Below are 26,562 nucleotides of genomic sequence, written 5' to 3' on the forward strand. Positions count from 1 at the left end.
GTTTCAATGTAGTATACATTATTTATCCCCTCTTTCTCCGTTTCCCCCCAACCCCTATGTCAGTCCTCTTTTTTTCCCCACTAGGTTATTTAGAAAATTCTAATACAAATTTGAACAAATTATTCCAATTTCCCTTACCACCCCCCCCCATCATATTGTACAACCCAATAATTAATCCCCTCTTCCCCCTGTACATCCTCATTCCTCTGCTTCCAGCCTCTCCCGCACCTTCTGGATCCTTATACTCAAATTCTACAGTAATGGTTTTATACAATATTTATCCTTGTGGGACTGGTTTCACTCAGCATAATGCTCTTCGGTCCCTCCCAAGTTTTTCAAAGTTATTACAAATTTATAATTTACAATTTATAATTTACAAAGTTATTGCTCCTGCGGCAAGCACTGCCTTTATCTAATCACAAAACTTTATCACCCCAAAAGGAACCGTTTTACTAATGATATCCCAGTTCCTTGAGCATCTGGTAAGCACACATCTGCTTTCTCTGTCTACAGATTAACCTCACCTGGCGATCTCAGCTAAATGGAATCATATGTGGTCTTTTCTGCCTGGCTTAGGGTGTTTTTGAGGTTCATTCACACTGTAGCATTTCTCAGTACTTTATTCCTTTTCTTATGGCTAAATACTTTTCCATTGCAAACATATACTAAATCCTGCTGTTTTTCTAAACCCAAGAAGGACAGCAACTACTATCAGTTTAAGAAGTGTTAACACCTGTAGCTAGGCAGTGGGTCCTGCAGCTAAGTGTTTTGGGTTGAAATCCTGATTTTGTTTCTTATTAGCTGTTTTCTTCAGGTAAAGACTTAATCTCTCTCTGACTCAGTGTCCTCAGATGTAGAGTGGAGATCATGAGAAGTGAACCTGTGAAGTACTTTGAACGGTGCCTGGCATATCAGAAATCTCTGAGCTAGGGTATTCTGTCACGTCACACCATAAGATCACACACACAATCAGCACCCACAAAGATCCTGTTGTATTTCAGAGACAGCTAGTTAAGAGAGATGGTTCAACTTTTGAGATGTTCATCACAATAAAAGTGGTCACACCCCTCTTATATTTTGGGCTTGGTGCTGAACACTGTGCATAGTGGGTGAGCACTCAGACCTAACCATCTAAGAAGAGTAGAGAATAAAAAGTAAATCAACAAATAAGGACAAAAGCTGAGTGCTCCAAAGGAAACAAGGTGGTAAGCTAGAGCGGGGTCTGGAGGGGGAAGAGTTTATATAGAAGGAGGATGCTCTACAACCAGAAGAAGATAAAATAGATGAATGGGACCTTCTAAGAATCAAATCCCTATGCACATCCAAAAACTTCGCCAACAGGGTGAACAAGGAAGTCACAGACTGGGAAAAAGTATTTGGTAATGACAGATAAGGGACTTATATCCAGATTTTATAAAATACTTGAGCAAAATACACAACAAGATAAAGGTAAATAATCCAACTGAAAAATGGGCACAGGATATGAACAGACACTTCAACCAAAAAAGACAACAAGCACATGAAGAAATGTTCAAAATCCCTAGCTCTAAGAGAGATGCAAATCAAAACAACTATGAGATATCATCTCACCCCAGTCAGAATAGCAAAATTTAACAGAACAGCAAGCAACAAATGCTGGAGAGGTTGTGGAGAAACTGGAACCCTTATTCACTGTTGGTGGAAGTGTAAAATGGTGCGACCACTGTGAAAAGTGGTGTGGTGCTTTCTCAAAAAGTTGCAAATAGAGATACCATTTAACCCAGCAATTCCACTACTGGGAATATACCCTAAAGAGACCATAACTGACATCCAAGCAGATATATGCACACCCATGTTTATCATGGCTTTGTTCACAATAGCAAGGAGTTGGAAACAACCTAAGTGCCCATCAACAAACGAATGGATAGAGAAGCTGTGGTATATTCACACAATGGAATATTATGCTGCATTGAAAAACAAGGAACTCATGCAATATCATTCAAAATGGGTGACCCTGGAGGACATGATGCTGAGTGAAGTATCTCAGTCACAAAAGGACAAATACTGCATGGTGCTACTGTTGTAGAATGGGACTGACATCAGGGCTGTGGTAAGAGTGAGAAAAACTGAACAAATTTTGTATACTGCATTGAAACAGATGAGGGAAAGAACAGTTTAAAAGCGATACATGATAGAGTATTATGGTTATCACAAGAGTCCAGAATTAAGGTTGCATAGTGGAGTGTACTCGGGGTGGTGTGGGGAGGGGGGATTGTATACCAATGAAAGAATTTTTCTTTTACTTTTCAAAGAGAGGAGCTAACTGGGGGGGAGGGGTGGCAGGGAGAAAAGTGCAACAATGAATGAATGGAAATCCAAAATCTCTGTAAATGTTCATTAAAATTAATACAATACTTTTTTTAAAAAAAAGGAAGGAGGACTCAAACTTGTGAGGCCTCCAGCAAGGACAGGCACAAAGATCCCAAGTGATCAAGGTCCAGGGATTATAACTAAACCTTACAGTAATATACAGGCAGTCCCTGACTTACGACACAGTCAAGGTACAATGAACCACATCTAATGCTTCCCGTTTTCCTTTTTTTCATCGCCACCTTATCATCAGTAATACAATCAATAACACAATGCTGGTGAGGTCACTGGTCATGCTAGGATGTTCCCTCACAAATGTTCAACTTTATGATTTATAGTTCAAAATACTACTAGGGTCTTAAACATACTGGTAATAAAAGGCAATAATAAAAAAAAATTTATGTCCGAACCATTTTGCTGACACAACTGTCATAACAGAACCCCACCATAAGCTAGGACTACCTGTACTGTGATCAGACCTTCACACTTCCTAACAGTAAACCAACAAGCACAAACAGCTGAATATCATTCAGAATCTCTCCTTTCAGGTCAGGGATGTAGGTGCACACGGCATGCAGTGGAGACGTTTGCTCTCCTTTGTTTCTGTGTGATGCTGAAATGCTGATTTGCAATAGAGCTAGAAACTAATTTTCCAAAAAGACTTTTTTTTTTTGCTTGAACAATAAATGTATTGTGTTTATCTGAAAAATCTTCACAGAAAATTGGTTTAGCTATCAGCAGCCCGCTCCTGAGCTCTGAGGAAGCTTGCTTTCTTCTGAGCTACCCGATCTTTCTTCTGGGCAAGAGACATTTTGGGGCGATTCCACCTCTTCTTTTTAACATCTTTCTTAGGCTTCTTCTCATAGACTGCATTCTCTCGTATGGCAGCGTGTGCTTTCTTATACATCAATGTTGCGGATTATATGCGTTTTACCTATTGGAAGAAGATGAAGATGCTTATAAGAAACAGTTCTCTCAATACATAAAAGAACAACGTAGCTCCAGACAAAAAGACTTTTTAAACAGTATCATAAAACAATTGGCCTCACCTCAATGCACAACTCCAGGGGGCGCCAAAACACCAGTCCATCATTTCTTTCTAGGTAAACGACAAGCTTGGAGCCATTCTGAACCACTTGTGCTTTCTCTAGGTGCAAATATTACCTTTGTAGCCAAAGTCAAGGCTGAAGATCTTCTCCGCAAGCCCACTGTCAAATGGTTCAAAGGGAAATGGATGGATCTGGCCAGCAAAGCTGGGAAGCACCTCCAGCTGAAGGAAACATTTGAAAGGCAAACCCGGGTAAGGCCCTGAGCACCCAACACAGGGGCTCGTCTGGCTCATTCTTTCTGTGTGTAAAAGGTCATTTTCAAGTTTAACGCTGGTCGCTTTCAGTCTCAGAACAGTCTCTGGTGTTACCACTCCAAGCCTCGACAATCTGTTCATGCTCTATCCTTAGAAGGTTGTACTGTTATCCTCAGATAAATACATTTCTTTTATATATATTTTTAAATTGAGTGAGACTATATAAGTAATACTGCTTTTTCATACAATGACTTACAGACATTTTATTTTAGAACATTAACTGCCATTGATGATCGTTGCCTGCCTTCAAGTAGAAACTACCCAGAGTTGACCCTCCAGCATGTTTTATTAACTACAATATCTGATCAACCTCAAGGGAGCTCTGGTAACCTAGTGATAAGGAGTTGCACTGGAAAAAAAAAATGGCTGGAGGGTCAGCTGTGAATTGGTTTTGACTCAATAGTACTTAACAACAACAATCAACCTCGGGGAGCAATGGTGGCCAAGTGATAAGAAGCTGTGCTGTCAACCCAAGACACACAGTTTGAATTCTCCAACTGCCCCACGGGATGAAGATAGACAGTCTCCTCCCATGTGATTTGCAGCCTCTGAAAACCCTCTGGAGAGTCAGCTATGAGTCAGTTCCAACCCGACAGCACATAAAAATCAACCTCAAAATGTATATTGCCTTTTTAACTCTTCCCTCCCCCCTTCATGTTAATTCTCCAACATCTGTTTCAATCTGTGTACACATTTCTCTTTAGCTTTTCCTTATGGAGCTCTTAGACTATGATTGTCTTGCTTCTCCTTGATAAAGTCTATCGAATAGTTAAAGAAGAGCTAATCAGACCCATTTTTAAAGTCAGTATTAAAGAATTTAAATGGCACCACCTCTTTCTGTGCACAAGGCAGGAGTGACAGATGCATGTGTTTGTCTCACTGCAGGTGTATACATTTGAGATGCAGATCATTAAGGCCAAAGAGAACTATGCAGGAAACTACAGGTGTGAAGTCACCTACAAGGATAAATTTGACAGCTGTTCATTTGATCTCGAAGTAAAGGGTAAATAAAAATACCTTTTTTGTGCCTCTTTTTAATGTGACTTCTTAACGGCTATGAGCAGATGGAGGGGGAAAGTAATCTAAACCTTATGTTGGGGACATTTTGTGTGTGCGTATATTTATGTGTGTGTAGTTGAAAGGCTTAAAAATACTGGTTTCTGATATTATAACAAAGCCATAAAGCAAAAATATTTGTGTTTCTATTGTCTCAGCAAACCAGCTGAATAAAATTGTTAAGAAATTATTTAAAACTGAAGCTTAGGGAATTTTATTGATAAGTCTCTCTTTTCAATGTTATTTCTATTCCTTTGATCTCCTAGCTAAAGGAATAATATCATTTTTGTTGTGCTTGTTGTCATTAAATGGATCTGTTTCATTTGGTCCACAAAATCCTACTCAGATTTGAGGATAAGGTAATATAAAATGAAGATGTCAGGATACTCAGCTGGGAGAATTTACCTTGTAAGGCTTAATGTGTGAGAGTATATTTCTCAAAAAATAGGAATAACTATTTTGTTACTTACTGTTGAGATTGAGACACTTGTGACTCATAGCAACCCTGTGTACAGCAGCTCTGAACCCTGCTCTATCCTGAGCCAACCTCATCGTCTCTGACACACCTACCCCTATTACCCCAGTCACTGAGTCAATCTGATTGAGGGTCTTCCTCTCTTGTGCTGTCCTTCCACCCTCTCAAGCATGATGTCCCTCTCCAAGAACTGGTCCCTTCTTGCAAAATGCCCACTGTATAATAACATGCATTTAAGTTGAAAGGAAAACAATAACTTTTAGGAGAATTCAGAAGAGAAAGTTGATGTGGTAGTAGTTAAAAAGCATAAATTCAACAGACTCAATGTGTGCTATAGCTATAAACCCCAAAGCTCGTGTAGTCTTAAAATAGGCTATTGGAAGTGACATAAGATCAAGATAGAGCAAGTAATTCTGCTCCTTGTTTTACATTGGGAGAAATAGTTTGGGTCCTGGGTACTGTGCTTCCACCTGGGTCACTTCTAGAACAGGTAAACCAGTAGGATGAAGAGTCCAGGAACCTCTGTCTGTTCCAACTTGAACATGATCAGGCACACATGGTTCCTTACAAATTGGAGAAAAGTTGTCACGTAGAAGAAGAAAGGGCCCTTTCCCCTTTACTCTAGAAGTGCTTTGACTTTAATAATCAGATTAGGAATCGAGAGTAGACATTATGAGAAGGCAAATGTTTAGGCATCAGGATGAGCTCTTTCATTAAGGCTACAGAGACCATCTGGGAGGGGTCAAGATATCTACTGGGTTCAAGATGTCCACTACAAGAGACAAGCAGAGGCTGGATGCCAGTGGATGGAGAAGCTGTCAGAATTTCTGCAGTGAGAATCCAACCTTAAGCAGCTTTCTTCATTCTATCTGAGTATCTTTGAAAATCACTTGGAGGACCTTTAAGAATACAGATTTCTGAGTGTCTGTCAAAATTATGTTTAGGTAAATTAAGATCTCCAATAAGAAGCATAAGAAAGCGGAATACTTTTTAAGATAGTCAGATTTAATGAGGAAGTAATTTGGACAGTATCTGGACAAGGTGACCCCTAAGGTCTTCACTGGGGTGTGTGTGTGTGTGTGTGTGAGAGAGAGAGAGAGAGAGAGAGAGACCAAGCTTGTTGGAAATATGGAAGGTCGGAAAAAAAGAGGAAGACACCCAACAAGATAGATTGTACACAGTGACTGCAGCAGTGGGCTCAAGTGTGTCAGAGATGACGAGGATGGCACAGGACAGGACAGGGTTCAGGTCTGTTGTTCATAGGGTTGCTATGAGTTGTACTCAACAGCATCTAACAACAACACGTTATGATGGAGTTGCACTGCTAACCCATCAAGGAGGAAAGCCACATACCCTCTTTAGCTGGCATTTCTTCCATCTAGAGGTGTGAACACATAGCTGCCTTCTTAGTATGTATTGACTTTAAATTGTTTTCTTTCCTTTCAAAGAATCCACTGGGACAACTCCAAACATTGACATCAGATCTGCTTTCAAGAGAAGGTAACTCCAAAGGGGGAAGCTAGGTAACTTAAATAACAGGGTAGTGGAGGATTTTCAAAACATACTTTTCCTTCCTCCACACCCCAAATTGCAAATAACAATCCTTTTCAATAGAGTTGAACAAACTTTCCAAAATTGTTAGTCTGGAATGATCATATATGTAATGCCAAATCAAGACAATAATGTCATTTTAAAAAGATTATTCTTGCTACAGTGAAGCTCCCATTTTTTAAGGTTTCATAGAGCCTTAAAAGTTGTACTTTGCAGGGGAGCTCTGGTGGCCTAGTGGCAAGAAGCTGCAATGCAATCCCAGAGATAATGCAGTTCAAATCCACCAGATGCTCTGCTGGAGAAGGAGGGGCAGTCTCCTCCTGTACCAGTCAGATCTGATTTGACAGTACAGACACACACAATAATAATAAAATAAAATTTTTTTTAAAGTTTGTACTTTGGGTTTAAGCAAATGAAACTTCTTCCTTGAGTGCACTGTTTTCCACCTAGTGGTCAGAAGAGGTAGTTAAAGATAACTCATTTTAGATGGCATCAGTTGTAAAGTCAGAAACAATAATTTCTATTGCTTTTCATCAGGAAATCATTTCTAGACCTATTAAAATGAATTGACCACTTACGTAAATTAGCAACATTTGAAAGTGAAATTATCCCAAATCAAAGACCAATGAGTTGGCTAGAATAATAAATATTGTTGAAGGTCAAGATGTCTACTTGATTTATTTTACAGCTGTTAAGGCTGAACAAACAGGGTTAAAGAAGGAAAATAGAAATTTTTATTTTCTGGTTTATAATAAATGTAACTGCTCCCTTATTTTACTTTCTGTGTTTAATTCTTCCAAAGTATCGATTGCTTCATGAAAGTGACATATTCTTTTGAAGACTGCACCTATATTGGGTTTTGCTTAGTAAGGGAAATAATCTTGCAAAAATAACTTAGTCTATTCATACAAGGCACAATTCTCTCTAAAAATTGAGAATAAGTAAAAAATGTCAACTCTTTTTAAAAGCCACCCAATATTAGCTGTCTTTCAAGTGATTTTAAGTTCTTTTTTTATTTAAAAACCTTTCAAATCCTGTTGCTTTCCTTCCACTTTCCCTTGACCCAAGAGAAAGCAAATGTCTGAGGTTAAAGTTCTGCTCACACCATGAACAAGTATACTTTCAGAGAGGGAAATCGGGGTTTCATGAGGATGGCCCTTCTCCAAAAATCTGCTCTTAAAGAACTCCTGGAAACTTGCTTTGAGTTGAAGCCTTATAACTTACATGTTATACACACTGTTTTTAAACCCACAGACTCTTTTCTTAGAAACAGTACTTACACTTGTAAAGAGCAGAAAACAAAATCTTCATTAAAAAAAAAATTGAACATGTAAGTAAATACTCAGTGTCATTTAACTGTCAGCTCCGTAGCTTCTGTTTAAAGTCTATGAAATCACGAAGGTGGCTGCATGCCTAATTTAAGATGCATTTCTCTATAGGAAAGCATTTTAAAAGAACTACTAGTAAAGGTTCATCAATAATGCAAAGCAAATTTCTTGAAAAATAAGTTGGAAAAGACTCCAAAGTATCAATAAGGGAATGAAAAGATTTTGAGGTTTTTCCCTTTAAAACAGAAAGGAATGCATCTTTTAAAAAGCTCTGCGCTAGCTCCATTTTTATGTTATGTTGATATCCATTTTCTGATTTATCTATTCATAGCCACAAAGAAGTTACCTTTGGAATATAAGGCTTTGTACTTATATATTTGACATTGGTACACTTTGTATGATAAAGGCAGAACCAAGCCAATCTCTGTCTCACCTGGATAACAGAGATCAGCAAAAGTCCTTTGCTTTTTACACAGGGATATTTCCAGAGCCCCCAACTTGCAAAAACAAAGTACTTTGTGTTGCTTGGCTTAAGTGCATTTGTGTTACTTGGGTTTAACACAAATCCCAGCTGTTTTATATATGCAATCTATGAGGGGGGGAAAAAAGAATCGTTCTTCTGAAATCATGGAGTAACACAAGCTCTTCTTGTTTAACTTTTCCACAAGTACATCTTCCCAAATTTTCAAATGTCACTTGTGTGAAAAGAAATTGTTTGTGTTGATTTTAGCTCCATGACTTGCGTGCTAGTACATTGCATATGTGGTGTATGTACTGTTTGGGGGAAATGGTTGTGTATGTGTCTCCACATTAAACGTGGATTTGCTTTTCTTTTGTTAATGACAGTGGTGAAGGTCAAGAGGATGCAGGAGAACTTGACTTTAGTGGTCTCCTGAAACGTAGGTGAGAACCACGTGATGAACTGAGGCGCTGTGACTGGGAAACCTCTAATATACCCATTCAGAGAAGCCAAGTTTACAGTGGATGTCTTTCAAGGAACTTTTCCTTTCTTAAAATGTATTTTGCTTATAGAATGTAACAGTCGACTAAGAACAATACAGAGAAACATCTGCATACTAACCTATGTTAAAGATTTCAGCCGATGTTTTTAAACTTTCTTTTGAAGTGTTTGATGAGTCTTCACAAGTTTCCTTAGTTGGGGATAGAGAGATTTGAAAACTGAGACAATCCATACACTTAGAAATCTCTAAGATTTTACACATTATTTCTTCTTAGGATTGAATAAATAAAGGCTCCTTTCTCTTGTTTTTGGTGTATATCTTTAACTGAAAAATTAATATTACAGCTTCAGTAAAAGATCTACAGGTTATACACACACTTACATATAATTTCATACATACACATATACTATTAGAATGGTAGAACCATTCTAATACAGTATTCTTTCACTGTATTCCACCAATCCTAAGATTTAAAAATATATCAGAATTTTATAAACCACAAAGCAACAGAAACTTGCTCCAAATAGTATATTATGGCACACTAAATAAGATACATCCTTATTTCAGTGATGTTAAAGTGTCTAAAAGCCATACACTTTAAATATGGTGGCAAACTGGAAGTAACTGGTATTATCTTGTTCCTCTAATATTCTCATGCAGTAATTGGAAGCACCACTTTTTTTTTCTTTTTTTTTCACTTCTTAAGCCTCTAAAAACTCTATGAACTTTGAGAAATGACAATAGTTATAGAAAGGCTCAGGTCTTTTGTTTATGGGATTGCTATGAGTTGTGCTTGACTCGACAGCAATCAACAACACAACAATAACAATAACATTTAAAGACATTTCATTATACATATTTTTTATTTACATATAATAATATTTATTTATTTATTTATGACTGGAAAGCAATCAACAACATATATATATACATACATAATACATAACAATTTTTAGAATTTTGCCCATATATAATTATGTAATGTACTATATGTGCATCATATATAAAGTTTAAAAAACCTCACAGCCTCAAACTCATTGCCATCAAGTCAGAAGCAACTTTTTAGAGGTTATAAGTCATATGGGGGAGATTTTTCATCTTTCTCCCTTGAAACAGCTCATTCATTCCAACCACTTGCCTTTGGTTTGGCAGTGCCCTCCTTAACCAGTAGGCCATGAGAACTCTCTAAAGTTATACATATCTAGAAAATTATTAGAGTGTGATAAATTTCTTTTTGCTGGGACACTATTTTCCTTAGTAAATGTGTAAACAAAGTAAAACTGTAATTCTAAATTAATAAGATATAATATCAATATCATGAGGATGGCACAGGATAGGGCAAAGTTCAGATCTTCCATTCTTAGGGTCACTATGAGTTGTAGTCAACTCAATAGCACCCAACAACAATAGTGATAGGTCAGTGGTTAAAGTGGTTGGCTATTAACCTAAACGTCAGTGGTTTGAACCCATCAGTCACTCCATGGGAGCAACATGGATGGTCTAGAAAGATTTAAAACCTTGGAAATCCTCTGGGGTCAGTTCTACTCTACCCTCTAGGATTTTAATGGGTTGGAACCCATTTGATGGCAGACAATAATAGTGATAGTAGTTTTCATTCAAAGTTTGGGACACATTTTTATTATAGTATTTTCTGGATGTTTAAAAAAAATATAAGTACAAAACCACTTCTGGACAAATGATATTTACAACCCTGGGTTGTAAATGGGTTTGTTTATTGTCATCATTTGCATTTTAGCTGTACGGATTTACTTAAGTTCCTCTGAACAACAACAAAGAAAGCCACTCTAAGCATTTGAGAGTAGAAATAGTAATAGCTATAAATTATTAATTACTGAGAGTTATTAGCCAGTTGATATACTCACATTGTTATTGTTGCTGTTACGTGCTGTTGAGTTGCCTGTGACTCATAACAACCCTATGTACAATAGCCCTAAACCCTGCTCTATCCTGTGCCAATCTTATTGTCTCTGACACACCTACTCCCATTACCCCAGTCACTGAACCAATTCATCTCATCAAGGGTCTTCCTCTCCTGTGCTGTCTCTCTATCCTCTCAAGCATGACGTCCCTCTCCAAAGACTAGTCCCTCCTTACAACATGCCCAGAGTATGTCAGATGAAGCTTCAGAATCCATGTCTCCAAGGATCAACCTGGTTTCACCCTCTCTAGGACAAACCTGTTTGTTCTCCCAGCAGTCCATGGGACACAGTTCAACATTCCAGCACCACAGCTCAAAGGCATCAGTTCTCCTATCATCCCTAATCATTGTCCAGCTTTCTGATGCATAGCAAGTAATTGCAAAAACTATGACCTGGATCAGGTGCACCTACTCACATTAGAGAGGAGAAAACTCAGGTCCAGATCATTATACATCGAATATAATGATTTACATCAGATTACACAGAGTCAGAGTTAGGATCAAATCTAAATTTCCTGTTTCTAAACCAGCTCACGTCCTGTGACCCCTTGAAAAACACTCTGAAGTGGTCCCAAAAGTTGGTGCTCCTGTTTATAATACAAACTAACATTTAGAAAGACAAGAACATGTTTTTTTTTTATTTTCTGCAGTCATATATTCATTCAGGAAAAAAAATACTAAATGCACTCCTTGTATACAGTGTAATGCCTGGTGATATAAAGAAAAAACCTCAAACTGGCTCTACCAGTACTTTGCAGAGTTGGTTAAAAAAAAAGAAATCTAATAATATGGTTAAAACAACTAAAAGAAAAATATCATCAGGAAAACTGGGCAGCCAACACGTCTCTAGTTTTCATTTGCTTTATATCCCCTAACTAGGACTTTGATTAATATTTAGTGTTGTTAATGTAAGACTATATTTAATATACTAATCCACTAGTACAATCTTAGGAATCATTATGTTGTATTACTAATATGCAAATTGCATGGATTTTCACTGTGGTAATGACACATGGTTACCATTTTTACTCCGAGAGTGTGCGGTAAAATGCTAAAAGAATAAATATCATTATGACCAATATCTCTAGACCACAAGAGATCTTCCTGCTCTGAACAAAGCCAAATTATTTCAAATAGACAGTCATATAGTCAGAGTCATATTTGAGAGGCATGGTGCTTTGTTATGGGTTGTGACCTATATGAATACTTAAAAGTTTTATTCTTCATAAAATGTCTATAACACCTTTTCACCTTTGTACTGGCATAATGAAGTTATAGAGATTTTGATGTAGATATAAGTACTCTTGGCATCATATAGGTCTAGCCCAATGCTTGGAAAGGAATTAGAGAGGTTTACAGGGACCTACAGTTTTCTCCACACTGCAGTTTAACACAACTATGTAGATAGGGCCTTTTGCAGCCACCAGAGAAAAGCGTATTCAGAGGTCTTAAGGAATTCCTCTGGTTAAAGGTCTGTAGGATGTTGTGCTTCTGGTCAGAAGGCTGCATCTCTGGCAGTTCAAATCCACCAGCTAATCCACAGCTGGATTCATTCTCCCTTTGTAACTCACTGCCTTAGAAACCCAGTGGAGGGCTTCTAAGAGTGGGAACTAACTCAATTGCTTGAATTTGAAAAGGTTACAGGTGAGATATTGGACCTCACATTCCAGTAAAAATGAGGTTTTTTTCTCTTACAATTTGGGGGTCAACTAAAAAATGAGAGAAGGAAGGAATATGTAAGAAGTTAACAGTGTTGTACGTATTCGATAAGAGTAGAAATGTGATAGAGCATATCTGGTGCTTTGATGAAAACATGGAGAAGATTATAGACTTTATAAATCTACTATCCAAACTGTTATTATTATATGCCATCTAGTGGCTTGCAACTATTAGCAACCCTATGTACAACAGCTCTGAACCCTGTTCTATCCTGAGCCAGTCTTACTGTCTCTGACACACCTATCCCCATTACTCCAGTCACTGAGTCAAGCCATCTCATTGAGGGTCTTCTCTCCTCGCTGTCCCTCCACCCTCCTATGCATGATGAAAATACCAGCTCCTCTAATGTTTTCTTAATGCTGTATTTGTTTAAACATTCCAGCTAAAGTGTAGTCCTCAAGCTAGCGTATTATTTATAGTTGCTGTTGTTGTGTACTGCTGAATCAGAAATGACCCTTCACCCTCCCAAGGACTGGTCCTTCCTTGCAGCATGTCTAAAGTATGTCAGATGAAGCTGCAGAATCTGGTCTCACCAGGACAAACCTGTTTGTTCTCCTAGCAGTCCATGGTATATTCAACACTCTTCTCCAGCACCATAGCTCAGAGGCATCAATTCTCCTTCTATCATCTCTAGTCATTGTCCAGCTTTCTGATGCCTAACACATAATTGAAAAGACGATGGCATGGATCAGGCTCTAGACTGATATCTTTGACATCCAAACTGACTTAATATTCTGAAAATGATAGTCATTTTTGGCTTCTTCCTTCATAGAAATATTTACCTCCTGAGACTTCATATGTCTCATTGAGTAGAATTAGTAAAAGAATAGTTTAATTTGACCCTCAATAGCTATTTTAATTATAGGTGATGTGTTATCTTTAAATATTTCAACTACTATTGTTAAGAAGGAACTAGAAATATGTATATGTGTAATTCACCTTGGTGAAAGTGCATATGGGCATATTGCCAGGAGGGACCAGTCCTTAGAGAAGGACCTCATCCTTGGAAGGGTGGAGGGTCAGTGCAGGAGAGGAAAACCCTAGATGAGATAGATTGACACAGTGACTGTGGCAATGGGGGAAGGTGTGTCAGAGACAGTCACATTGGCTCAAGATAAGGCAGGATTCAGAGCTATTGTTAATAAGGTTGTTATGACTTGTAGCCAACTCAATGGCACATAACTATGGTACAGATAAAGGAAGCTCTGGCAGCTTAGTGGTAAGGAGCCATGCTGCCAACTCAAAGGCTGTCAGTTCAAATCCACCAGCTGCTCCATGGGAGAAAGATGGGAAGTCTCCTCCCATGTGATTTGTCGTCTCTAAAAACCTGGTGAAGGGTCAGTGGTGAATCATTTCTGATTCAGCAGTACACAACAACAGCAACTATAAATAATACGCTAGCTTGAGGACTACACTTTAGCTGGAATGTTTAAACAAATACAGCATTAAGAAAACATTAGAGGAGCTGGTATTTTCAGAAGCTGCTGCTATTTTTTAATTAAGGAAATACAAACAGAAACAAATCATATACTTCGCCAAGACTTAAGGCATACAGTTCAAATTCACTAGCAGCTACATAGGAGGATAGGCAGCCTCCTCCAGAGCAATTCAGTTGCCTCTGAAAACACACTGAAGATTCATTTCTGAGTCAGTTCTGACTTGATTGTACACAACAACAACTATTCTAAGACTTGCTATTATAATCCACACCCATACATGTACACACACACACGAGACTTTGAAAATTAGACTGCTGGAAGGTAGTGGATATAGAAGGTCTGGGAAATCATTATCAAAATCCCAACCTCAGGATAACTTCTGTTCTTTCTAATTTCTCCATATTAAGCTGGATACAGTTTAAGCAAGGTGAAGCCTTGAGTCTTGAGTTTCCAAGGGGCACTTTTTCTTAATGGTGTTAGCCTCCAGGCCTTCTCACAAAGGAAACTAATGGGCCCATGACCTCTCCCTTCCTCCCATTTTCACAGAGAACTGCTTCTGCATTTCCCCCAGTTAGCCACAAACCCCTCTATGATGATGTAAAATGTAAATTAGATCTTGATGAATCATTCTTGCCTACAGCCACCAAAAACTCCAATTAATACTTCCATGATTACCATCCAGTACTTCCCTCGCAAAGTGCATGAGTATAAAGAAGAAACTAAAAGAAGGGTAGTGAATTTGTCAGTGAGGATAATATATGCAATCTGTTGCTTATTAACGTAGTAGTATGGATCCAATTTCTCAATGTCTAAGATGCTCAGGCCAATTTTCTTGAAGAATCACCTCTAAACCCACATTATTCACAGTAAGTAGACAATGCCAACCCTTCCTAATTAACATGATGGTCAACTAAGTTTAAAGTGAATCTAGAATATTTGGGTAGTGAAGAAAATAAATTTGAATTAAATTATATATTTACATGAAGCCTCTTTCTCTAAATTGTGTTTAATCTTGAGTCCTGGTGTCATTTGTGGTTTTAAAATAAGGGCAGACAAATGAAGGCTAGAGTTGTATATTATCTTTAGTTGATTATCAAATTTTGTAGTTATAATTGTGATCCTTGTTACTCATTGCTAACTACACTATTTCCCTCTTTAGTCATGGAATTTTAAAACATGTGCTGTACAGTTGAGCACTGATTTAGTTATAAATCTACTTCAACCTACTTCCCAAAACCATTCAAGATAGTACTGTGATATGAACATGGGGGGATATTTTGGCCTCATACTCCTTTTCCTCTGCCATATTAGGAGAAAGTTCTATTAAAAGGGATATCTGTATCCACAAAATAATATGAAAATGTCCATTTATGATAATTTCAGTTTTTTCCTAAGAATAAAAAGAATTGTTAATGTATATATGCATTATATAGTAGGAATATGCCATTTGCACAATCCAAAGGTTTGAAATTCTAGATTTATCTCCATACATAGATAGCTATGATGTGTGTCTCAATGGAGAAAGAGATTATTTCCCCCCAGACCAATATCTAAATCTTTTCGTTCTTACTAAAATTTTCCAAATAAACCCAGTATGTATATTCTGGATTAACACTTAAATTTCTCAAAATCCCACCTTCCAATCAATCAAACTTCAGGTTGAGAATTAGGAACAAATATTGACTATTTTCAGCATATTTCTTTATATTCTCCTCTTTACCACCATTACCACACCAAAGTTGTGTTTTTAGTGGCGTTTATATACAGGATAGGCTTTCATTCATTCCCTGGTACATTTTCCTCCCTTCTCCACCCCCGCCCCATTCACTTTGTAATGCGTGTCTTATTTCAGATTGACACACAAAGTCTACTCAGCCCTCCCCTTCAGAGAGGCCCTCTCTTCTCCCATTCCAGTGTAGTGTCCATGTGTTTTTCACCAGGAAAAACAAAGCGTTAGAATAAGGGCACACATTTGATCCCTTACGTTTGGAACTGTTCCAGACTGCAAGCAGAGGTAGTAGACTGACTCCCAGCTGTAAGTACTCCAGTCTCAAGCAAAACTTTTAACGCTTGCTTGTCCCTCCTGTCAAGAGTCAGAGCTGCTACTAACCCAGGCAATGCTTCCTTCCCGGTTAGAGAGGTGAAGCAGCAGGAGGAGGAGCCCGAGATAGACGTGTGGGAACTGCTGAAGAACGCTAACCCCAACGAGTACGAGAAGATCGCCTTCCAGTATGGCATCACGGACCTGCGGGGCATGCTCAAGAGACTCAAGCGCATGCGCAGGGTGGAGAAGAAGAGCGCAGGTGAGCTAGTCCGTGGAGACCGCCCAGGGCCGTGGCAGCAGGTGATTAAAAGAACTGACGTGAACTCCATCCAGGTCCTCACGGGTTTGGCGATGGCGCTAGATGAAGTGTGAGAGTTACCTTTGATATATTGAAGGTTTAAGACAACAGTTTACAAAACCACACACATTGAATGAAATAACAAACCTTCCAATTACCTCTGGGACTTTCTGGTGGCTCCTTTCTCCAGGTCCTGTGGATGACTCCCTCCTTCTTCAGTTAATTGATTTTCATTTAGGCTCAGCAGGTTCGATGTCTCTTTGTTTTACTATCACATTCTCCCTCAGCAATGTTGTGGACGTGTTTTGTAAGACAGTACTGCTGCTTCTTGTGGACATTAAGTGGAGGTCATTGCTGAGATAGATGAGAGAAAGCGAGAGAGAGAGCTCCAGTGGCCTTGGGGCAAGAAGCTGCACTGCAATCCCAAAGCCAAGCAGTTCAAGGCCACCAGCCACCCCATTGGAGAAAAATGGGAAATCTCTTCCTGTGTGATTTACTGCCTCTGAAAACCCACCAGAGGGTCAGCTATGAGTTCTGACTCAAAGGCACACAATAACCACAACAATATATAAATTATTGTTATTGTATATGTAGGGACTGACTCACAGCTACCCTCCAACAGGTTTTCAGAGGCCGTAAATTGCATAGGAGGAGATTGCCCATTTTTCTCCTGAAAAGCAGCTGGTGGAAATAGAAGTGTAAAATATAAATGGTCATTTAGAAGGTTCTTATTTTTTCTTCTCTAAAACTTATTACTTTTGTGTATACACACACACACACACACTCTAAATTTTTGACAGGACACATATCTATATTCATATCTATATAAGAGACTCTAGTGCCTTGGCAATTTGAACCTAGCAGCCACAGAAAAATCAGGAGACTATCTGCTTCCCCAAGATTTAAATCCTCTGGGCAGTTCTGCTCTGTCCTGTGGGTTACTTTAGTTGAAATCATTTCTGTGGCAGGATTGTTCTGCTACTTACCTATTTATGCATATTAACATAGTCCTTGTTTTTTCTCTCTGCAAGCCTTTGCAAAAATTCTTGATCCTGCATATCAAGTTGATAAAGGAGGCAAAGTAAGGTTTGTTGTGGAACTGGCAGATCCAAAGCTGGAGGTGAAGTGGTACAAAAATGGTCAAGAAATTCGACCCAGTACAAAGTAAGTAGGCTTGACAAGTCAGTGTTTCTAGCAGCAAGAAGTCTAAGTAATTCTAACAGTAATCTCACTTCATTTTCTGGGAAGAAAGATAAAATTTTTGACAAAAAATTTGCATGATGAAATACAATATGAAAATACATTTCCATTCATTTTGAAAAGATTAAAATACAGTGCTGTGGATAGCAAACTTCGCTTTATATGTTAATTCTGAATGTTTTATTCCATCATTGTTGGCATTTTATTGCTTGTTTAAGTGTCAGTACGGGGCCCAATGAACAATCTGTACCCAATTCTTAAATGTATGTACTAAAAATCTAAACTTCCATGTAGTTACAATTCTTTTCTAAATTCGAGTGACTCTCCAACTTTAAATTTGGAGACAAATTTTCCTTCAGAGGATATTAGGTACCAATATCTTCAATTGTTGATAAATGGTTTTATTTTCAAGTCACATTCATTTGCAATTTAGTATCACATACTTTACATACACATTTAAATTTTCAGTCTTTTTTTGGCAACACGTGGCAGAATTATTAGGAAAACTGGACTACTATGAGCAAAAATGTTACAGAATCTCAATCCTAGATGCTTTAATCTATACAAACTGTTTTAAGTCATTCTTAACTGTGATTTTGTGTCACTTTAAGATGTGTGTCCTTGCTCAGAGCTTTGGCAAACTTCTCTCAATTTTTAAAAAATTAAAATTTATTGAAATACACCTATTTCATATATAAGCTCGAGAAGAGATATCACACCTTGTAATTAGATAGCTTTTGTTTTTCCAGAATAGCATCTATGCTCAGTAATGGTGCAACAACTCCTCTAGTTAATTTAGGCCTTTCTTCAGTACCACTGACTGTGAGTCAACAGTGCGTCTGAATAGAACTACTTGACGTTGACATCCGCTAAAATATGGACCTAATCCCATGTTTTAGTATTTCTTGATCATCTCCCAAATGAGAGAAACAGACTAATCCCCAAAGTCTGATGATATTTCTAGTCTATTATGAAACCACTTTGCAGAGATCCTTCCTGGCCTGAGAGATTTTCAACTCCAATATATTTTTTGTTTTTTAATTAACAGAAGCCACATGCACATTTATAAAAGACTTTAATCCTGGAAATCCATCACTTCTGGAATATAATCACATGGTTTCCAGTTACTTAATGTGGTCATGCCTCCAGGGCAACTTTGTGATGGTATTATTTAAACCTGATGAGCACCTCCGGAAGACCATCTGAGCTGATAAATGAAACTTCAATTGGCTATCTTTACCTTGAAAATACTGTTTAATGCTTTGTTCTTGAAGATTTCAGTATGATAATTCCCTCAAAGTGGTTTTTTTGTGTGTGTATGTGGGTTCCCCCCCCCCTTTCTCTAGTTGATTATAATGCGCTAGAATGGGAATTCATAATCCATGTCACAGATAATTCCATTTTAGAAACTTTTTGCTTCTAGTTTTCTATTTCTAAATGCTCACATCCTCTTCAAATAAATGATAACTGTTATATGATTGCACCAATGCTTAAACTCATGTAAGAAGAGAGTATTGCCTTCCCTAGAACTATTTTGGTGATTTTGATCACGTTCTTACTTAAATAGTGTAATCTATTCATCCAACATAATCTCTTGAGTTAGGTAATGTGTGGAACATATATCAATAAGGAAGATTTTGTCTCCCTCTTCCCTGCAATAAAGTAGTTGAATTAGTTATTTAAAAATGTGCAGAAAAGTGCAACAGTGAATGAATAGAAATCCAGAATCTCTGTAACTTCTTATTAAAATTAATAATAATAAAAATAAAAAGGAAAAAAATTAAAATTTTTTTAATGTGCAGAGTTAAAAAATCTCCCCAACACCTTCAGCCCTTTATTTTTTCCAACCATGGGTTAAAATATTAAATAAAAAAACACATGAATATTAACTTATATTTAAAATAAAAACCCTTATAAAATAAAATAATAAAGTTAAATAATATATAAAATATATATTTAACTATATATCTAAAATTATGCATCTGTATTAGTATAGGGATGAAAATTTGTTTTCCTTTTATATTAGATTTTGTAAGATACACCACATGAATTCTATATCAAAATTGTATTTCTAACTTTAAAGCAGTGTAGAATTACTTATAAGTCAAATTTGCTGGCAAGAAAGCAAAAGTTAAAATCAAGTTCACTGACTTTTTATTTTGCTCCCTTTTAAAACAGGTACATCTTTGAGCACAAAGGTTGCCAAAGGATCATGTTTATCAATAACTGTTCATTGACAGATGATTCAGAATATTATGTGACCGCTGGCGATGAGAAATGCTCCACTGAGCTCTTCGTAAGAGGTAACATGAACTCTCTAAATGAAGGGGATTGCTCTTCCTTCTGGGGTAATTACAAAACGGAAGTGACCACGTGAGCTCTTTGAGTCCAGAGCAGAGTAATTTTTCCTCTAGAAACAGTTTGGTTTGGGTATTAGATTCCTTCTTCCTTGAAGATCTTCTACCCTGGCCCTGGAATCTGACCGTTTCTATTGGATAACTTTCCTTTCACTCACTCAGCTAATCACAAATAAATTTCCCCCTGGAAACCAGCTTTCATTCGTAAAGGGGCATTATTGGTTAGCCCCAGGACACTGGAGACCCTAATTTATGGAGATGCTAGGAAGAGCTAGGGGTCGTGTATTAATTAAGTCACATGTCATTTATTTTCCTCATAATGGGGTTCTCTGATTAGGAAGGACTTTGAACTCTCAGTTATCCACCTAAAAGGTGAGTCAAAGCATTTAGGTATTATAGCCTCTCTTTAATCAAATATGTCGACTATTTACCACCATGGAAACCATTAGCTGAATGACCAATGAGATTTTCTTCTTGATGGTTTTGCATCACTAGATAAATCAGGGCTCATGAGCCAGGCTCTGGAAATATAATGATTCTGATTTCCTCCTTTCTTCTCTCACTAGAGCCTCCAATTATGGTGACCAAACAACTGGAAGATATAAATACTTACTGTGGAGAGAAAGTAGAATTAGAATGTGAAGTGTCTGAAGATGATGCCAATGTCAAATGGTAACTAGCTCTCCTGAGGTTTGTCCATTTCTAATATACAAAATAAAAGGTATTTTGTGAGTACACAGAACAGGAAATACAGATGGCATTTAAGCATATGAAAGAATGTTAATCCCAAAATAAATTTTAAAAAAAGAATGTTAATCCCATTGTGTTAGTACAGATGATAACAAAGGATTATTTCTTCTTATTGTTGTTAGGTGCCATTCAGCTGAGTGAGACTCATAGCAACCCTAGGAACAGCTGACCTGAGCCCTGCCCTATCCTGTGCCGTCCTCCTCATCTCTGACACACTAGAACCTTGCTGAAGTCACCACGTCAGTCCATCTCATTGGAGGCCTTCCTCTCCTTTTCTGACCCTCCATCTTTCTAAGCATGATGTCCCCTTCCAAGGAATAGCCTTGCTAGATATCCCAGTTTTATCTCCAAGGAGCACTCTGGCTACTCTTTTCCCAAAACTTTTTCTCTTGTCTATGAAGGTGAAAGGAGATGTTGGTGGTGGTGGTGTTATGTGCTGTCGAGTCGCCTGTGACTCATAGTGACCCTATGTACAATAGTCCTAAACCCTGCTCTGTCCTGTGCCAATCTCACTGTCTCCAACACACCTTCCCTGATTACCCCAGTCACTGAATCAATCCACCTCATAGAGGGTCTTCCTCTCCTGAACTGTCCCTCCCCCCTCCCAAGCGTGACATCCTTCTCCAAGGATTGGTCCCTCCTTGCAACATGTCCAAAGTATGTCAGACGAAGCTTCAGAATCCTTGCCTACAAGGAGCAGCCTGATTTAACCCTCTCCAGGATGAAGCTGTTCATTTTCCTAGCAGTCCATGGTATATTCAATACTCTTTTCCAACACCACAGCTCAAAGGCATCAATTCTCCTACTATCCTCTCTAGTCATTGTCCAGCTCTGTGACGCATAGCAAGTGATTGCAAAGACGATGGCCTGTATCAGGTGCACCTTAGTCTCCAGAGTGACACAATTGCTCTTCAGTACTTTGGAGAGGTCCCTAACAGCAGACTTTCCCATCACAATATGTCTTTTAATTTCTTGGCTGCTGGTGCCAAGAGTGGTTCTACTGATGAGGATGTAGAAAAATAGGAACTTATAATAAATTGATGACTAAAGCTTTAACTTGGAAGCAGGAACAGCATCCGCTTCCTAAATAACACGCCTCTGAAAACTCTATGAAGTTGGAAAAATGAAAATAGTTCTAGAAAGGCTTCAGGTCTTTTGTTCATAGGTTTGCTATGAGTCATGCTCAACTTAACGGCAATCAACAACAACAACAACAAAGCTTTAACAGATCAGTTTAACTCCAAAGCATTTGGATGCTTTCAATTTTTATTTTATGCTTCTTCTCACTATTCCAATACCAGACTTCTTCTTGCACAGACAAACATGGGTTTGAGCTGTTCTTTGGTTTGCTTTTTCATTTAATTCCTAGTCACTTTAACGTTACAGTACCTCCAAACAGTATTATAGCTTGACAATCCCCCAACTACTTTATAAAATAAAAATGCTAAAAATAAAAACCTGCAAAAGCCAGAATAGTTTTAAGCCAGAAATTTAAAGGGGCACTCAAAAACTTTCCACCAAAACAAAGGATACTTTTGCAGCCTGTCAAAAATGGAAACGGTGCAATGCCTCATGGTGGTACAGCATGCTTGGAATGGTAGAGGGTTAGTAAAAAAAGACCTTTGACAAGATGGATTGACATAGTGGCCACTGAAGTGGGCGCAAGTATGCAGTAATGGGTTCAGGTAGGAAAAGGATGATGCAGGTTAGGATAGGATTCAGATCCACTGTTCATAGGGTCGCTATCAGTCATACTCAACTCAGTGACAGCTAACCAAAACAACATGCAAAATTGGAAAAAGCAAGGCAGTCTGTGAAGTTCCTGTTCTCAAAGGTTTCACTGGGTAGAAATACGTCCGGGGGACAGAAGGTGCCAGAGAGATGAGAGTATTCTCTCTGTTTTCCCAGGAGTATCCTCTTTTTCATAATGTTGTTGTTATTTATGTGTGCCGGTGACCCATAGCGATCCTATGTACAGCAGCTCTGAACCCTGCCCTGTCCTGAGCCAGTCTCACTAATTTTGACACACCAACCCCCCATTGCACCATTCACTGTATCAATCCATCTCATCTGGGTTTTTTTCCCTCTTTTGTGCTGTCCGCCCACACTTCTGAGCATGATGTCCTTCTCCAAGGGCTGATATCTACTGGCCATCTGCCCAAAGTGTTTGAGACAGAGCTTCAAAATCCTAGCCTCCAAGGGGAAACTGGGTTTCACTCTCTCCAAGACAGACCTATTTGGTTTTTTGGTAGCCCATGGTATGTTCAAGACTCTTCTCCAGCATCATAATTCGAAGACACTGATAATAGTGCAGAAAATACTCATTAAATAGTAACCCAGTTAGAGACATGAATGGATTTCTTTATTATTTAATTCAGCAAATAATTCTTTAGTATCTAGACTGCTACCTACTCTTTGAGAGGAAACGATACAGTAAACAAGACCAGTAAAAGCCTGTCTCCATTTTAAAAATTATTATTATTATTAATTCTTAAATAATAATAACAATTATTATTATTTAAAATTATTTTTATAATCAAGTATATGGAGGAGAAACCATTTCCACTTTACCCATTTGACATGTGCAGTTTGGCAATGGCAGTTACAGTCATCATGTTGTGCAAACATCACCACCATCTGTTTCCAAACATTATTTCGTCATCCCAAACTGAAATTCCATTATCAAGGAAACAATAACTAACCCCTGTTTCTCCAGCCCTCAGAAACAGTTAATCTCTCTGCTTCCGTTCCATCTGCCTGTTCCATGTGTCTGCAGGATCTTTTACGAAACATTTATTACAGTCCATTTTAATCCAGGTTTAAGAACGGTGAGGAAATCTACCTTGGCCCCAAATCAAGATATCGAGTTAAAGTTGAGGGCAAAAAGCACACTTTGATCATCGAAGGCGCAACGAAGGCGGACACTGGCGAGTACTCGGTGATGACCACAGGAGGGCAGTCATCTGCTAAACTGAGTGTGGACTGTAAGTGAAACTTCCTCAGGTACTCCCACCTTGGGCTCTGAGGGTTCGCTAACTCTAGGTGACTCTACACATGTGTTCTAGGCAAGTTTCCATGTATTGATTAGGCTCACTGAGAATGAAACTTACAGGTTGTATAGTACACATGGCCATTATGTGGCTTTCTACTCAGAGCGGTCCCACAGGACAGAGTAGACCTGCCCCGCGGGGCTTCCAAGGCTGAAATCTTTGTACAAGAGGACTGCATATCCCCTTCCTCAGGGTAGCCAGTCGAGATTCAAACATCTGGCTTTTCTGGTTAACAGCCAAGCACTTAACTATGTGTGCCACCATCATGCCTGTCTTAGACATCTCACACAGCTGTAACAGAGATACCACAAGCAGATGCCTTTGACAAACAAATTAATCCTCTTACACTTGAGGAGGCTAGAAGGCCAAATTCCCATTGCCTGCTCCAGGGGAAGCACGCTTTCTGTGTGTGCAGAAGGTCCTTGTTTCCTCCAGCGTGTGTAAGCTGGAATTCCTCACAAACTCCACATCAGGGCCTCCCTTGGTGTCAGGGTCCTTCCCGGGACAGGGGCCTGCTCAGGGTAAACTCACCTCCCGGCACTTCTTTCTTGCTGAAACTGAGGTCTCCTCTCTCCTTTTCTTTTTAAAAAGATCAAAAGGTGTTACAGGTCAACCTGGGGACACTTCCCTAGGAAACTGCCTGTAGATCAGAGCTGTGAAGGGATTAAAAACTCAAATTCATTGCCATGGAGTCAGCATCAACTCATAACTGACCCTCCATTGCATTTCTGAGGCTGTAAATGGCCCAGGAAGAGACTGGTCATCTTTCTCCGTCACTGGTGGATTCGAACCACCTAGCTTTGAGTTTGCAGCTGAAGCTGGTAAATGTTGAAAGTGTGTCGTGTGCATTTTGTGCATCCCTAATGGCCTCATTTCGGCTAGGTGTACTTTCCGGCATTCCCTTAGTTTTTCTCATACATCAAATTGTGCATAAAGCAAACACAAAATGCATATTTTACTCCCCTTGTTCTCTTTGCTTATCAATTGTGTAGGGACAAAGTCTCATTTTCAAAATGTAGTGTCCTAACTCTGTCTCACTCTGAGGGGTGCGGAGACTCTAGTCAGTCCTGCTCCCACCCAGAGACCAGCCTCAGTCAGCATAAGCCCTTAGTAAATTCCTGTAAAATAAAACAATAATGAAAGAAAGTATTCTGGCAAAGCTCCCTGTACCGTTGCGAAATGACACCATCTTGTCATTTGAGCATATTTCATGATCTGTTTCTTTCCGTAGGAGCCCCTGTTGTTGTTGTTGTTGTGTGCCATCGAGTCCCTAGGTGGCACAAACAGTTCAGTACTGGACTCCTCACTGAAAGGTTGGTGGTTCAAACCCACTCAGAGGCATGATGGAGGCAAGCCTTGGCGAGCTGCTTCTAATTGGGCACTGCTCTGAGAAGCTCTACTGCAGGGCAGCTCTGCTCTGCACATTGGCGTTACCATGAGCTAGAATCAACCTAACAACAATACAACAAAATCAATAAGCAAGTTAACAACAATACAATAATATCAATCCTTTGTCTCTGTAGTGAGGCCCCTGAAGATATTGACACCTCTGACTGATCAGACTGTAAAACTTGGGAAAGAAATCTGCTTGAAATGTGAAATCTCTGAGAACATACCAGGAAAATGGACTAAAAATGGCCTGCCTGTTCAGGAGAGTGACCGTCTAAAGGTGGTTCACAAAGGAAGGCAAGTAAGCTAAGCAGCCCACAGTGAGAGCTGGCGTCCATCGCTTCTTTCTCCTCGTTCTTAATGACATAATTGGTTGAGGATGTTTGAAGATTGAGTAGAGAGAGAGGAACTATTTCTAGATCTCTGCTTCCAGGTTGCAGGAAGTTGGGAATTTCACTATTGTACATCATACTGCAGTGTTTTGCGTATTTAAAACCCACTGACTGATTCCTTCCATGTAAACATGAAGTTGGAAGATTGATACTGAATTCTAGTTGAGGAATTCGCCAGAATAGCTGTCCTTACGCACACCCATGTTTATTTCTGCGCTATTCACAATACCAAAGAGATGGAAGCAATCCAAGTGCCCATCAACAAACACATGGATAGAAAAACTGTGGTGCATTCATGCAGTGAAATATTACACAGCACTGAAACACAATGAACTTGTAAAACATTACACAACATGGGGGAGCCTGGAGGACATAATGCTGAGTGAAATTTCTCAGTCACAAAAGGACAAAAACTGCCTACCACCACTGTTGAAAAATTAGGACAGAGGAGGGTTGGGGGCATGTGGAGTTGGGGAGAGAATGGGAAAAGAGTAGATAGATGGTGAACCCTGAAGTAGAACAGAGGAGGGGAAGAACTTTCCAAAAGGAATATACGATTAGGCATTATATCTGACAATAATCTAGAACAAGGGATGCATAGTGGGGTGAGCTGGGGGAGGGGAAAATGGGGGAAGAAAATGTGCAACAATGAATTTAAAAATATCATAAATTTTTTTTAAAAAAATAACTATCCTTAATAAGTTTCACATTAGAACGATCAAGTGTTCTGGGATTCCCATTCTTCTCAGAGTCAGCCACAGTTTGTTATGATCCATGCAGTCAAATGCCTTTGCATAGTCAATGAAACAAAGATAGACATTCCTCTGGTATTCCCTGCTTTCAGCCAAGATCCATCTAACATCAGCTACAATATCTCTAGTACCACGACCCCTTCTAAACC

At 38.8% G+C, this 26,562-nt stretch overlaps 1 protein-coding gene across 5 annotated transcripts in view; it reads left to right on the plus strand.

Moving 5' to 3' along the window:
* MYBPC1 (myosin binding protein C, slow type) overlaps positions 1-26,562 on the plus strand; it is a 133,315-nt gene that overhangs the window by 53,756 nt on the left and 52,997 nt on the right. For all 5 annotated transcript variants that reach the window (XM_006888534.1, XM_006888533.1, XM_006888535.1 and 2 more), the window contains 10 exons: positions 3,501-3,649; positions 4,598-4,715; positions 6,692-6,743; positions 8,969-9,025; positions 16,318-16,484; positions 17,555-17,687; positions 19,902-20,026; positions 20,647-20,752; positions 23,648-23,814; positions 25,404-25,566. In XM_006888534.1, the coding sequence (XP_006888596.1) occupies positions 3,501-3,649; positions 4,598-4,715; positions 6,692-6,743; positions 8,969-9,025; positions 16,318-16,484; positions 17,555-17,687; positions 19,902-20,026; positions 20,647-20,752; positions 23,648-23,814; positions 25,404-25,566 (1,237 nt within the window). The remainder of the gene's footprint in view (positions 1-3,500; positions 3,650-4,597; positions 4,716-6,691; positions 6,744-8,968; positions 9,026-16,317; positions 16,485-17,554; positions 17,688-19,901; positions 20,027-20,646; positions 20,753-23,647; positions 23,815-25,403; positions 25,567-26,562) is intronic.

Source organism: Elephantulus edwardii, unplaced genomic scaffold, assembly GCF_000299155.1.
Source record: "Elephantulus edwardii isolate Elephantulus edwardi_28Jun2011 unplaced genomic scaffold, EleEdw1.0 scaffold00068, whole genome shotgun sequence".
In the NCBI taxonomy this organism is placed as follows: domain Eukaryota; kingdom Metazoa; phylum Chordata; class Mammalia; order Macroscelidea; family Macroscelididae; genus Elephantulus; species Elephantulus edwardii.